Raw genomic sequence first — 13,758 nt, 5'->3', positions numbered from 1 at the left:
ATTTAGTCGATGTGGGATATACAATACACCTTTTCTGTAAATTAGTTTACAACTTTACATATATATAATTGCTATATTTTTTATTCTTTCCATCTATACTAATCATAATTAATTACTATAATTTCGTTAAGGAAATATTGAAAATCTAAACTAAATGATGATTTGTTTTATTTAATTGTATTAAGTTGATTTGTTGTTTCCGTAAATATCTCACAATATAAAAGCAAGTCAAATTAGTTTACATATATATATAATTTCGTATTTAATCTATTGATTATTTTGGAAGCAACAAAGTCACAATTGATAAGTATTAAAGATTTCTCATTATTATTAATATTCGTAATAATTATAGGGATTAAGTATGGTAGTAGTTAATATTTGATATTACTGAAGCCATTAAATACTCTGATACCAGTTTCCTTATTTATAGGGATTATACCTCTGTTTGGTTGTGTGTTTAACTATTATTGAATCAAATAATATACAAGATCCGAAAATTATTAATCTGGAGAACAAACAGATACACAAATTTTTTTTCTTCTATTTTTGGGTCAGAGAGGATCCGCGTCCCGACCCGGTTAGTTTTAAGTGATCGACGCAAGGGTATAATTGTCATTTAGATAAATCGAAACTATAGGTTAATTTAATTAAATTAAGTGATTCTCTAATCATTTTTAATGAAAAACGTACCAAAACAAAGTCATGGTCCAATTTGAGTTTAGTGAGTACTTCAGCTTTAATAGAATAGATTAGATTAGATTAGCACATGCGTATATTTGCGTTTATAATTTAAGAATTTATAACTATGTAAAAGAAACCAAAAGCAAGAGAGTAAAAATTAGTTGACAAAATTAAAAAAAAAAAGTAGAAAACAAAATTAGACATTAGATTTGTGGAAAATAATAATCTAGACTTAATTATTCTGACTGTCTTATCTATTAATTAATTTCCAATTACAATACTGTAGGTTCTTCATATATTTCCAAATATTTATAGTTTTTTAATTCCTCTTTGAATGAAATTACATTGAATATATTTGAACCTACAGATTTATATTGAATGGTCCAACAATTTTGTACTAAATTATTCATACATTAAAATCTTTGTGATACACTGGTTAATCAATACATATTTTCACAAATTTAGTAGATTTTATTGTAATTGTATGGACATACAGTATGTTAAATAATCGAACCAACCATAAATGTATAAAAGGTTTAGCTTTGAAATCTCAAAATATGCTTTGAAATATCCACTTAAAAATAATGATATTTTTGTTTAAGGATTGAGTTGGTTATAAAGAAAGAAAAGTTTAAATTTAGTGTGTGTTTGTTTTTCTTTTAATAAAAATAACCAATAATCACTAAAAGTTAACATATTGTAATTAATGTCACATATGACTTATATTTACGTTAAACATCCATAAAATTTTAACTACAAACTTAAAATTTTGTTTTTATGATTACTAACCTGCTGGAATTGGGTTAAGGATTCTTTTATGTATAGTATAGGACTGAGGATAACACAAACGAAAGACCAAACCATAATTATATTTATATACTTCAATAAAAAAATATTAAAGAAATTATATATAACAATACATATACTATATAATAAGTTTAATGTTCTAAATTATTATCTCAATTTATATACTTTACATAGATATCAAGAAGTCTCTATTCCAGGAGACTGAGGACCCAACGGTTTGGGTCGTTCAGGCTGCTCAGGTACAGGTTCCGATGGAGCAGGATGTTCAAGTTTCTGGTCCCCTTGAAGAGGGTCAGATTCTCGATGGTACAAAGGTTTTTGAGGAGAATGCTGTTTCCACTGTTGGGACGACAGAAACTGCTGGGGCATTGGGGGGAATTTCTTTGGACACAGTTGAGGCGGATAGGGTCCAAGACGAGAGCTCTGTCTTTGATTTGCGAGAGGAAATGGGGGAGGCCTCGTTGGTGGAGGATAAGATCGCTGAGGATTCCGAAAGCTTGGAACAAGTAGGTTTGGCTGGGAACTCTTTGGAATCGGACACTGCTGATGCGGTTTTACAGGATCCAGATACTGTTAGTGGGGGTGGTAAGGTGGTCAAGACCATAGAAGATGCTGATGGGGAGACATCTGGTGTGTCAGAAGAGGGCTCTGTTTTGGAGGAAACTGAGAGTGATCAGTTGCTAATGGAGACCGATGGTGCAAAGATTGTGAGTGAGGGCATTATCCCTCCCAATGATGAGACAGGGGTTCCAAACATAGGGGAGATAGGTGATAAAGGAAAGAAGGGGAAGGGGTTTTTGGTGCTTAGAGGGGTCTCTACGAAAAAGAGGAATGATAACATGCTTTTGTCTCCACGTCGACGTCCTCTGCCATATGGTCTGGAGGCTGGGGTAAGCGGTGTTGCTACTAAGACCCATGAAGGGATAAAAGTCGGTCCTGGTGGGGCCAAGCCACCAAAACCAAATATCGGTAAATGAATATCCTAAGTTGGAATTGTCAAGGTCTTGGTAATAAGGCCACCATTGGTCATCTTAGAGATTTATGGAAGACACATATGCCATATTTTTTATTTCTTATGGAAACAAAACAATCTTTTTTTTATTTGGAACAATTTGTAGGCCATTTTGGCTATAAAAATTTAAAAACAGTGGAACCTGTTGGTTGTAGTGGTGGTTTGACATTATTTTATAATAAAGATGATTTTAATATTTCAATTTTATTGGCCACAAACCGAATCATTGATATGAAGCGGTACATAATGGCAAAGTTTTTAATATAACATTTATCTACGGAGACCCAGTACCCAAAAATCGGGATATGGTTTGGGAAAGGTTATTGAGGATAAGTATTTTGAGATCAACACCTTGGCTGGTTGTTGGCGATTTTAATGAGCTAACAGGGAATCATGAAAAACGAGGGGGTAAAGTTAGACACGCGGCATCTTTCCGTTCATTTAACGGGATGATCCAGGACTGCGGTCTCTTGGAATTTCCTTATCTTGGTGATTACTTGTCATGGCGGGGCTGGCGTGATAAGAAACCAATTCGGTGTAGGTTGGATCGGGCCTTAGGTACGGAGGATTGGCATGATCAGTTTCCGGATACGGTAACAGAATATTTGCCTATGATCGCTTCAGATCATAAACCTCTGGTGGTTAGTATTGGGGTTAAACGGCTGTGTGGTCGTCGGTGCTTTATGTTCGATAGGCGTTGGATTGGTAAACCGGGTTTGATGGGAGCTATTTCCGAGGGTTGGGGAGCTGATGGCGATCAGGATACTCCTACTTTGGTGGCCAAAATAGGAAATTGTAGACGAGCAATCTCTCAGTGGAGGAAGGCACATGTTCCTTTTGGGAGGGAGACGATAGAGGATCTTAAACGACAGTTGGAGGTGGCCCAGGCGGATGATGCGGTGGGTCCGGAAGTGCTTTCGGAATTAACTTCCCGATTGCGCGAGGCTTACAGGGAGGAAGAGATTTATTAGTATCAAAAAAGTCGGAATCGGTGGATGCGAGTGGGGGATAAAAATACAAGGTATTTTCACGCACAAACAAAGCAGCGGAGGGCGCGGAATCGAATAATTGGTCTGTTTGATAGGAATAATAAATGGTCTACGAAGGAGGACGCTATTTGTAATACTGATGTATCTTATTTTGAAGACATGTTTACTTCGATCTCTCTCGATTCCTTTGAGGAGGCGTTAAGGGAGGTCAAAATGGTAATAACAGATGATGTCAATGAGCTTTTAACAGCTCCAGTGACGGAGGCGGAGGTTCGTGAGGTTTTGTTTATGATGCATCCGAATAAGGCGCCGGGCCCGGATGGGATGACCGCCTTCTTTTTTCAGAAGGCTTGGGCAGTTGTCAAAGCTGACCTTGTTTCCATGGTTAATCGGTTTTTTGAGGAGGGGGTTTTTGATAAGAGGTTAAATCGAACGCATATCTGCCTTATTCCCAAGGTGGCCAAGCCGACCCGGATGGCGGAGTTACGTCCGATTAGTTTTTGTAATGTGGGGTACAAGATCATCTCCAAGATTTTGTGTCAACGACTCAAGTTGGTGTTACCTAATCTCGTCTCGGAGACTCAGTCTGCCTTTGTGCGAGGTCGGCTGATCTCGGATAACATTATGATTGCTCAAGAGATGTTTCATGGTCTAAGGACCAACCCGTCTTGTAAAGGGAAGTATATGGCAATTAAAATAGACATGAGCAAAGCATATGATAGGGTCGAGTGGGGTTTCGTCAAGGCCTTGCTACGTAAAATGGGCTTTTCGGAAAAATGGGTTTCCTGGATTTTGTTTTGTGTATCTTCGGTTGAGTACAAGGTTCTACTGAATGGTCAACCTAATGGTTTGATTATTCCTGAGCGAGGACTGCGTCAGGGTGATCCTTTATCTCCCTATCTGTTTATTCTCTGTACAGAAGTCCTCATTGCCAATATTCGGAAGGCGGAGAGTGAAAAAAGGATAACAGGGATCAAGGTCGCTAATAAATGTCCGCCAATTACACATCTATTGTTTGCGGATGATCGCCTCTTTTTCTGTAAGGTTACTAAGGATCAATGTGGGGTTATCTTGGACATTTTAAAGCAATATGAGGCGGCCTCTGGGCAACAAATTAATTTTGATAAGTCTTCAATTCAATTTGGACACAAGGTTGATGAGGACGTAAAACGTGAGGTGCAGGAGGTGCTAGGAATATCAAATTTGGGCGGGATGGGTTCGTATTTAGGGACACCTGAGAGTTTAGGAGGGTCTAAAACGAAAGTTTTCTCTTTTGTTCGGGATCACTTACAGAGTCGTACAAATGGTTGGACAGCGAAGCAACTTTCCAGAGGAGGGAAGGAAGTCATGATAAAATCAATGGCCATTGCTGTACCGACTTTTGTCATGTCCTGTTTTCGTTTACCAAAAACAGTCACGTCTAAATTGACAAGTGCTGTGGAAAATTTTTGGTGGAGTTCGAGACAGTCTGGAGGGATGCATTGGTTAGCCTGGGAGAAGTTATGTGGGAGCAAGCAGTTGGGTGGCTTGGGTTTTAGAAATGTAGATGACTTTAACATTGCTTTATTGGCTAAACAATTGTGGAGACTAATTGAGGCACCTGATTCCCTTTTTACTCATGTTTTTAAGGGCAGATATTATAGGAATTCAAACCCTATGGATCCTAAACGTTCTTATTCTCCATCCTATGGGTGGCGGAGTATCGTATCAGCTAGATCTTTGGTAAACAAAGGACTTATTATACGGGTTGGCTATGGAGATTCCATTTCTATATGGATGGATCCTTGGATATTGAAAGACCCCGACCCCGGCCATCCGATGGCCGGTGAGGTTCTCTCGTCCTTTACTCGCTACTTAGTCATATTATACGGTCCATTCTTTTAACAAGGTTCATTCGTGCATTCTGTGATTCAATATCTAGAGTCTATATGATATAACTTAGAGTAAAACAAACATTCGAACATTGTATTAAATAACCAAAGGATTCGATACAACTTATGAGTTTGCATAATAAGCTAGTACAAGCTGTATAATCGATCCTAGCTACCCATATCACCACCACTCATCCTCCCGGCCATGAGTCTCACACCTAAGCACTTCCTTTCCCGCGATCATTCTCCTTTCCTGAAATCCAAGTAACCATCAATAACCTTCCCCTTAGCCGTACAATGTCATGCAAAGCACACTAAGTTCTAACATTCGTCCAGTACAGCGGTCGGCCGGTAGTGAGTTATCCTGCGCATTAGTTCGAACGGTGTACCGAGGAATCTGTACAGATCCCCATCCCACCGTCGAGCTGCGTTTACTTTTCTCCGTCCGTACCATCCGTACTCAGACACTCCGGATGGTACGTTGGTCGGTAGGGAGGTAGCATGCGCATCAGTTCGGCCGTATCTCGGCCGAGCCGCACCCCCTTTCCTTCGACCAATCGGACCAACTGAAGTATTAGAAATGCTTATGTGGATGCAGCTACCCCATTTCCCAGAACCATAAGGTCGGTACTGAACCGTACCTCCGGCCCTTAAGCTTTATCACCGAACTCTCTTTCTCTCGGAACTTTCTTCCCTATCTTATACTCCAACTCTCGAGTTTTACTGTATTTTCCTGTTTCTGATGGTGTCTTCGAAATGAGAGCCACACCCTCTATTTATAAGGTACAAGCCGCGGTTTGGCCCCAAAAGACACCTATCGGACACATCCGTCCGATCACACATATTCAGCCATGTCCATTCAGCCATGCCCGTTCATCCATGTCCGTTCGGCCATGCCCGTTCGGTCCCGAGCTCCCCAGCTGACCTGAACTCTGTCCTTTACCGTACAGCTGGCCGAGCTGGATCGAGCTGATTGGCAGCTGGTCGAGCTGGACGTAGCTGGCCAAACTATCCACAGCTGGCCGAGAGCTGCCGTAGCTGGCCGAGAACTGTCTGCAGCTGGCCGAGAGTTTTCCGAAGCTGACCGATCTTTGTCCCATGCTTGGCTTGTTTCCCTCCTTGTCTGAGCTAATGCGTAGCTCTTTTCCCGACTTTGTTAAAAATTTCACATCTTATTGATCACCAAACTAATTCATGGCGAATGCACATGCTCCTTGAGCATTTTACTCCGGAGCATGCTGTTTTGATCAGGGGATTACCTTTGGGTAGTTCTCGGATGACTGACTCTCTAGGTTGGCACTTTACAAAGTCCAGAAAGTATTCGGTCAAATCAGGGTATGATGCGGAACGTTCGGCAAAACAGAGGTGTCAAGTGTCTCGTTTTGGGCTGGACATTTATCCGCTCCTAGCGGGTGTTTGGCGAGTGGCGTTTCCACCAAAAATAAAGCATTTTATGTGGCAAGTCTTATCTGGGTGTATATCAGTTTCGGCAAACCTGAATAGGCGGGGCATTGGCTGTGATTCAGGTTGTGCTCGATGTAGGGCTGACGAGGAAACGGTAAATCACGCTATTTTCCGGTGTCTGCCAGCTCGACAGGCATGGGCTTTAGCTCAGGTGCCGGTCGGACCGGTTTCATTTCCTACAGATTCTCTGTATGCTAATGTGGATCATTTCTTGGGTTCAGCTAATCCGGGTGCTCAGGTTGCGGCTTTCCCATGGATTATGTGGTATATATGGAAGGCGAGGAATGCTCGTGTTTTTGAGAATATTATGGATAACCCTGAGAATGTTGTACGATTAGCGATAGGGGAGGCTTCTACATGGTTACAGGCTCAGGCAGAGGAGGATGGTGCAGATATATCACCGAATCCTAGTGCACCTAGCACTCGAGGAACAGGGCGCGTAGGGTCCCTGCCTAATGACTTCTCTGGTTATAGGTGTTTTGTCGATGGATCGTGGAAAGCGGGAGAGACATTTGCGGGTGCGGGTTGGGTGTGTTCAGCCGCTACAGAGGTTTCACCGATGAAGGGAGCCGCCAACTTCCGTCAGAGTCTTTCCCCATTGCATGCAGAAGTCGAAGCCTTTGTTTATGCTATGAGGTGCATGATTGGTCATGATCATCGAGAAGTGGCTTTTTATACTGACTGCTCAGACTTGGTGAAGATGGTGTCTTCCCCTCAGGACTGGCCGGCTTTCAAGACCTATCTCGATGACATCAAGATGGACAAGAAGGAGTTTTCTTCTTTCTCTTTATCTCTTATTTCCAGAAATGCTAATGTAATTGCGGACTATTTGGCACGCCAAGCGCGTATATCACCGCATCATGTTTTGTTTGTAAACGGTTTTCCCTCGCATTGGCTCACATGAGTTGATCTTCTTTTGTTGTCAAAAAAAAAAAAAAAAGATATTAAGAGATCTCAGAAATTGAGTTTTTATAAAATGGATTGAGTTTTTTTTTTATATATAAAATGAATTCATATGTCTATCCAAACTTAGATTTTTTAGTAGGTATTGAGAAAAAAATGAATCTCATCATCCTAAATAGCTCAAAAACAAATGAGGAAACCAGCTCAAAAATAATTGATTATATATATATATATATATATAAAACGACCGCACCCGTATTCCCAATCTTCACACATGATCCACGGGAAACGATTTCACCGGAACCCCATAATTCTGACGAGACAACCGGTGTAGAAATCACTCCTTACAAAAACTTCCACAAATACACCAAACCCCACCTCATCTAGTTACTGAGTCGCACAACCAACCATCCTTAGCGACTGAGTAACAAGAGAGGTGGGCTGGAATATTTGGTTCTGTCCAGCCACATACAACACTTCCCCACGAATACTCTGATTCACTATCAACTCTTCCAGTCTCGATCGGCACCTCCATCTGGTGTCGATCGTCACCCATCGCACCACTTGCGAATAACCAGACATGGTGTCGATCGACACTCTCCTAGTGTCGGTCAACATCGACGCCCACGACATCACTTCCTTCAATCTTTCCTCATCAAAACCTATCTCCAGCCGTTCTCCTATGAACGAAACCCACAACAACATGATGGTGTCGACAGACACCACCTTGGTGTCGCTCGACACCCCAAAATTACCACAAAACTGTCTATGCCAAACCAAACTACAAACACTTGAGGAAATCATAAACCAATCGTTCATTTCACAAAACCACCAGCGAATAAAAAGCCTATAGCACCACGAAGCTCCCCACCAAATTTTAGCCAAATTGGACTCCGTTTCATTTCTAAACGTTGCTCCAAATTAGCCATCTCGACCTAGTCCGTGCAGCCCATATGCAGTTGTTGGTTTCGACCGACATCACAATGGTGTTGAACTACACCAACCCAAAAATCACGATTATAGCCTCCCTTCAAGCTCATTCTTGCCGCAAAACCCTAATCCTTCACAACCATCTATTCCCAAATCGATTAAACATCAAACAACACGACTTACCTGGAAAACAATCATGAGAGAGACTCCTTGTCTATCTCAATCCACAACCAAATCCCATCCTTCTCCTCACACATGTAGAAGATGAAACTCCCTTCTCCTCCTCTTATGCCCCAAACACAAGGTCTCTTCCTCTAGCATCGTTGATGCTTGAAGAAGAAGAAGTTCCCCTCAACTCCACTGCTTGATCTCCTCTTCTCCCTCAAACCAAGACCTCTTTCCTTTTTCCATCCATCGTCAAACCATCCATCTCCTTTCTCATCCCTTCAAAGAGAGAACCCACAACTATCTTCTCCCCTTTTACGGCAGGAGACGGTTGCCCTTAACATGGCGTCGAGATACCACTTATATACTCGAGCCCCTAGGGTTTCTTAAATCAAACCGCATCAAACTGACAATTAAAACTTAACCGTTGAACTCGGAAAATTTTTGGTGTCGCCTGACACCCACCCCAAAAATCCCTTTTTGGTTCACGTGTGTTACAATTCTCCCCATTTAACAATAGATTCGTCCTCGAATCTGAAAACACGTATATCCACAAGACGCATCCTACCACTGTCGCAACGGTGCACACAACTAATCTCCAGTTGTACACTATCAACTCTTGCAACCGTCACCACGGTTCACACTTCTGGCTCAACCGGCCAACACAACCCTGACTCCATGGAACAGCACCATTTTGACCCCACTAGTCAACACCACCATGGCCCCACTAGCCACATATTCCTGACTCCATCAGTCAACATAACCCTAGCCCCACAAACCAGCACAACCAAAACCCAAGATTGAACCACCATCAACCTCCATGGTCTCCATCTAGTCACTATACTTATACTCACGTTTTAGACATCGTTTGCTCTCAACTCATCCACTGCCATACTGATCTCAGAATCACACAATCAATAAATACCATGTCTACAAATAGACAAGTTTTAACTATTCATAAAACTTTCTGTTTACAATATCGCATAACCATTCAACTGTACAAAATTTTCATGCTTTTCCTCAACACTTACCACATCTAAACGACCTAGACAAGTTGAGTTCCAACATTTCTTAGAACCGTATACGCTCTGATACCAAACTGAAACGATCACACTCGGATTACTAATCCTCACACAGGATCCACGGGAAACGATCTCACCGGAACCCCATAATTCTGACGAGACAACCGGTGTAGAAATCACTCCTTACAAAAACTCCCACAAATACACCAAACCCCACCTCATCTAGTTATTGAGTCGCACATGCACAACCAACCACCCCTAGCGACTGAGTAACAAGAGAGGTGGGCTGGAATATTTGGTTCTGTCCAGCCACATACAACACTTCCCCACAAATACTCTGATTCACTATCAACTCTTCCAGTCTCGATCGGCACCTCCATCTGGTGTCGATCGTCAACCCCATTGCACCACTTGCGAGTCAACAGAAATGGTGTCGATCGACACTCTCCTAGTGTCCCTTCGACACCGACACCCACGACATCACTTCCGTCAATATTTCCTCATTAAAATCAATCTCTAGCCGTTCTTCTACGAACCAAACCCACAACAACATGCTGGTGTCGCTTGACACCCCAACCTTACCACAAAACTGTCTATGCCATACCGTAATAAAAACCAACCATTCATTACATAAACCCACAATTGGATAAGAAGCCTATAGCACCACGAAACTACCCACCAAATTTCAGCCAAATTGGACTCCATTTCATCCTCTAAACGTTGCTCCAAATTAGCCATCTCGAACTAGTCCGTGCAGCCTACCTGCAGTTGTTGGTTTCGACCGACATCACAATGGTGTTGAACGACACCAACCCAGAAATCACGATCCGAGCCTGTAGTGACCCGTATCACGAAGTACGTACCGAACGTGATGGACGTGTACGAAGGATGTGGAGATGTCTCGGAGAGACAGAGAAAAGGAAATTTCGGAGAATGGCCTAAGTAACTTGTACCTATAGTAACCAAGACACAGAAGGCCCAGAACCGAAGAACGGATGGGAATCGTTGGGACATCCGGACCAATGGTGAAGGCATGATCGAGAAAATTGGTGATAGGACCAAAGGAAGGAGAAATAAAGTAATGGCCGTGGAAAAAATGGTGCGTGGGACGTAAGACGGACCATGGGAACAGAATGGCCGTGTACCAGTCGGACGGACGATGTACCGCGGACGACGAACGGTTTGGACGAACTGTGCGGGAGGTCCGAAGAGAGCCGAGAAATACCGATGGCATGGACGAGAGGTCCGAATAGAGCTGAGAGATACCAGAGTCACAGACAGGAGGATCAAGGAATACCGAGGAAGTAAACTTGCGGACAAGTGAGTTGTCTTTGTGGACGGGTGCAGACGTACTTGGGACGCAAGAGAGACACGGGAAGTCGAGGAAGTGGAAGAGTCTCTGCATGGGGGGGGGAGAGATGCCACATGTCGACGGATTAAGCCTCCTCCGCCAGCGAGTGAGATGCACGCGTGAGTTGGGGAGAGTGCATGCAAAAAATGTGACACTTGTCAAAACAAAATTGGCACTTGCTAGAGCTTGAAGTCGAGTGAAGGGGCTATAAATACTCCTCTTTGGCTTCTCATTTTCGATATTCACTCTCTCAAAATACCAAAGCTTTGCCAAATTTTTCTCTCAACTCTTTTGAAGAGAAAATCTCTTGATTTCGATTGAGGAAGAAGAAGGGAAGATCTCGGCGGTGAGAAGAGCTAAAGATCAAGGGGAGGTGCTGTCAGATCGGCGTGGTGAGGTGGAGTGCTAATCAAGCCAAAGATCTTCAAAGCTAAGGTGAGTTGTGGTTTTAAGAGGATGTGAGGTGTGTGAGCTCTCTAGCTCTTGCATCGGCCCTTGTTGTTGTTGTTGCATGTAGTGTTTGCATGTAGATCTGTAGATTGCATGTAGACTAAGGGGGATTTTATACATTCTTGGAGGATAATGGCTTGATCTTAGACTAGATGCAAGTGTGAAATGCCTTGCATGCTAGATCTAATGATTTTAAAACTTGAATAGGGTGAAAAATAATTTTTAGAACCTCATGCAAGTGTGAAATGCCTTGCTTGATGGATTTCTAAATTTTTAATAATTTTTCCAAGGATGGAAATAATTTTAAAAATCTCATGCAAGTGTGGAATGCCTTGCATGATCGATTTTGAGAATTTTGGGGTTGAGAAATGCATGTTAAAAATTATAATTTAATTTTGCATAATTTTTTAGGGAGGTTAACCTTAGATCTGATGGGAGATTAGTCTAGGAAAAAAGGGGTTGGTTTTGGTGAGTCAATATGAGAATCTCTAAGGGTGGAAAGAGCCGTATGATGTACCCAAATATTTAATGTGTGAGTTAACCTCTGAAAATTGGGAAGATGGGTTGTTGGGGAGGCCATGCGAGGAAGTGTGCCGCATGTGAACCCAAAGCCAAAGAATTAAACCTCATAGTGTTGATGGGAAATCAGACCATTGAGTGTTGTTTCCTAAGGACATGCGAGAATCTCCAGGAAGGGAAAGAGCCGCATGTATAAGAGGAATTTCGGAATTAAAATGCATGTAAAATTTAATAACTAAAAGACTTAAAACTTTGGGGTTGGGAGCATATAGGATGCATGCATGTAAAATTTTCTTAAGTTGCATGAATTGTTTTCTTGTGGCTTAAGCCTTGTGTGTTGATTGATTGTTGTTGTGAGCATGTGTTGCTTGCAACTTGTGTGTTGTTGTTGTGCTTAATTCTTGGAGTCTTGAGTCCTAGAGTTAAGTGTTGTCCTAGCTAGTTCGCGAGTTAAATGTCTCGGTCCTTAGCTAGAGATCGTACTTTGTTCCTAACGTGTGTGTGGAAGTCCGAAGAGCTAATCCAGAGGGATCTCATGGCAGGACGGATTCGGGTCTAGCTAGCTACTAGCCTAAACCGGATGATGATGCGGCACAGTTTACCCGATTGTGTACCTGGGATGGGTGAAAATTCGGATGAGTTGGGGTGTGTCCGGTTGGTTGCCTTTGTGGTATCAACGCGGATGAGTGTTGGGACAGGACTGTGCATCGATGGGCCCTAGGTTGTGGAGTGTCTGGGATGAGTTCCCTAGGTTGTGGAGTGTCTGGGATAAGTTCCCTATGTAATGGTGAAGTGTCTGGGATGAGTTCCCTAGGTTGATTGTGATATCCCTGGGTGAAGTCTGGTAGTGTTAGTCATGGTGTGGTTACCTGACTTTGGAGTCAAGCATGTTCAAGTTATCTTGATGCATGGATAGCTCTTTCCACTTTGGCAGTGATTGCAAGGTGAAGTGGCGTGGAGGCCAAGTTAGAGTCAAGGTCTAGACGAGTCGGGTCTTGTTTATCCTTGCTTGATTGTTTGATTGTGTGTTTGTTGCTTGTTATGCTTCCGCATTGCGTGCTTTGATTGTGGGGTAGTTGTGGGGTAGTTGGTTGATTCAAGATAGCATGTTATAGGGAGATATCATGTTATGGGAAGATAACATGTTATAGGAAGATAGCATGTTATAGGAAGATAGCATGTTATTGGAAGTTAGCATGTTAAGGGGTTAGCATGTTAGAAGGATTACCGAGCTCACTGAGTAATACTAGATTACTCACCCCTCTCCACAATTGTTTTTCTTGCAGGGAAAGTTAGGTGGGTAGTATCGAGTGTTATGGATCGGATAGGATGTTTCCGTGCTGTGTTGCAAAGTCCTTGTTTCTTGTTGATCTTTTTAATTCTTTGTTTCTTTGTTAAGTTGGATCCAACATTTTTTATTTGTGTTTGCATGGATTTTGTAAACTTAATTCTGTATATAATAAATCGTTTATTTTCATATATAATTCGGACAAGTGGAGCTGTTTTCAGAGATATTCCGGGTCCAGCAACGCCGCGTACGGTCCGAAGGTTGCAAAGCCTAATTCGTTGGTGGAACCTCGGCCGGATCGCAGGC

At 42.3% G+C, this 13,758-nt stretch overlaps 2 protein-coding genes across 2 annotated transcripts in view; both read left to right on the top strand.

Annotated features, from left to right (window-relative positions):
* On the top strand, positions 2,806–3,471 carry LOC104779015. The gene has a single exon (XM_010503416.1). It carries the CDS (start codon positions 2,806–2,808, stop codon positions 3,469–3,471), a length of 666 nt encoding a protein of 221 aa, XP_010501718.1.
* LOC104779014 overlaps positions 6,562–13,758 on the top strand; it is an 11,255-nt gene continuing 4,058 nt past the window's right edge. Inside the window, exon 1 of the mRNA XM_010503414.1 lies at positions 6,562–7,669. Within this exon, the coding sequence (XP_010501716.1) occupies positions 6,562–7,669 (1,108 nt within the window). The remainder of the gene's footprint in view (positions 7,670–13,758) is intronic.

Source organism: Camelina sativa, chromosome 3 (genome assembly GCF_000633955.1).
Source record: "Camelina sativa cultivar DH55 chromosome 3, Cs, whole genome shotgun sequence".
Classification (NCBI taxonomy): domain Eukaryota; kingdom Viridiplantae; phylum Streptophyta; class Magnoliopsida; order Brassicales; family Brassicaceae; genus Camelina; species Camelina sativa.
The sequence above is the reverse complement of the archived record's forward strand: the minus strand, read 5'-3'. Positions and strand labels throughout refer to the sequence as shown.

Bases quoted from the DNA above. Each gene is read 5' to 3' on its own strand.
- LOC104779015 (XM_010503416.1), top strand. From the start codon at position 2,806: ATGGTTTGGGAAAGGTTATTGAGGATAAGTATTTTGAGATCAACACCT.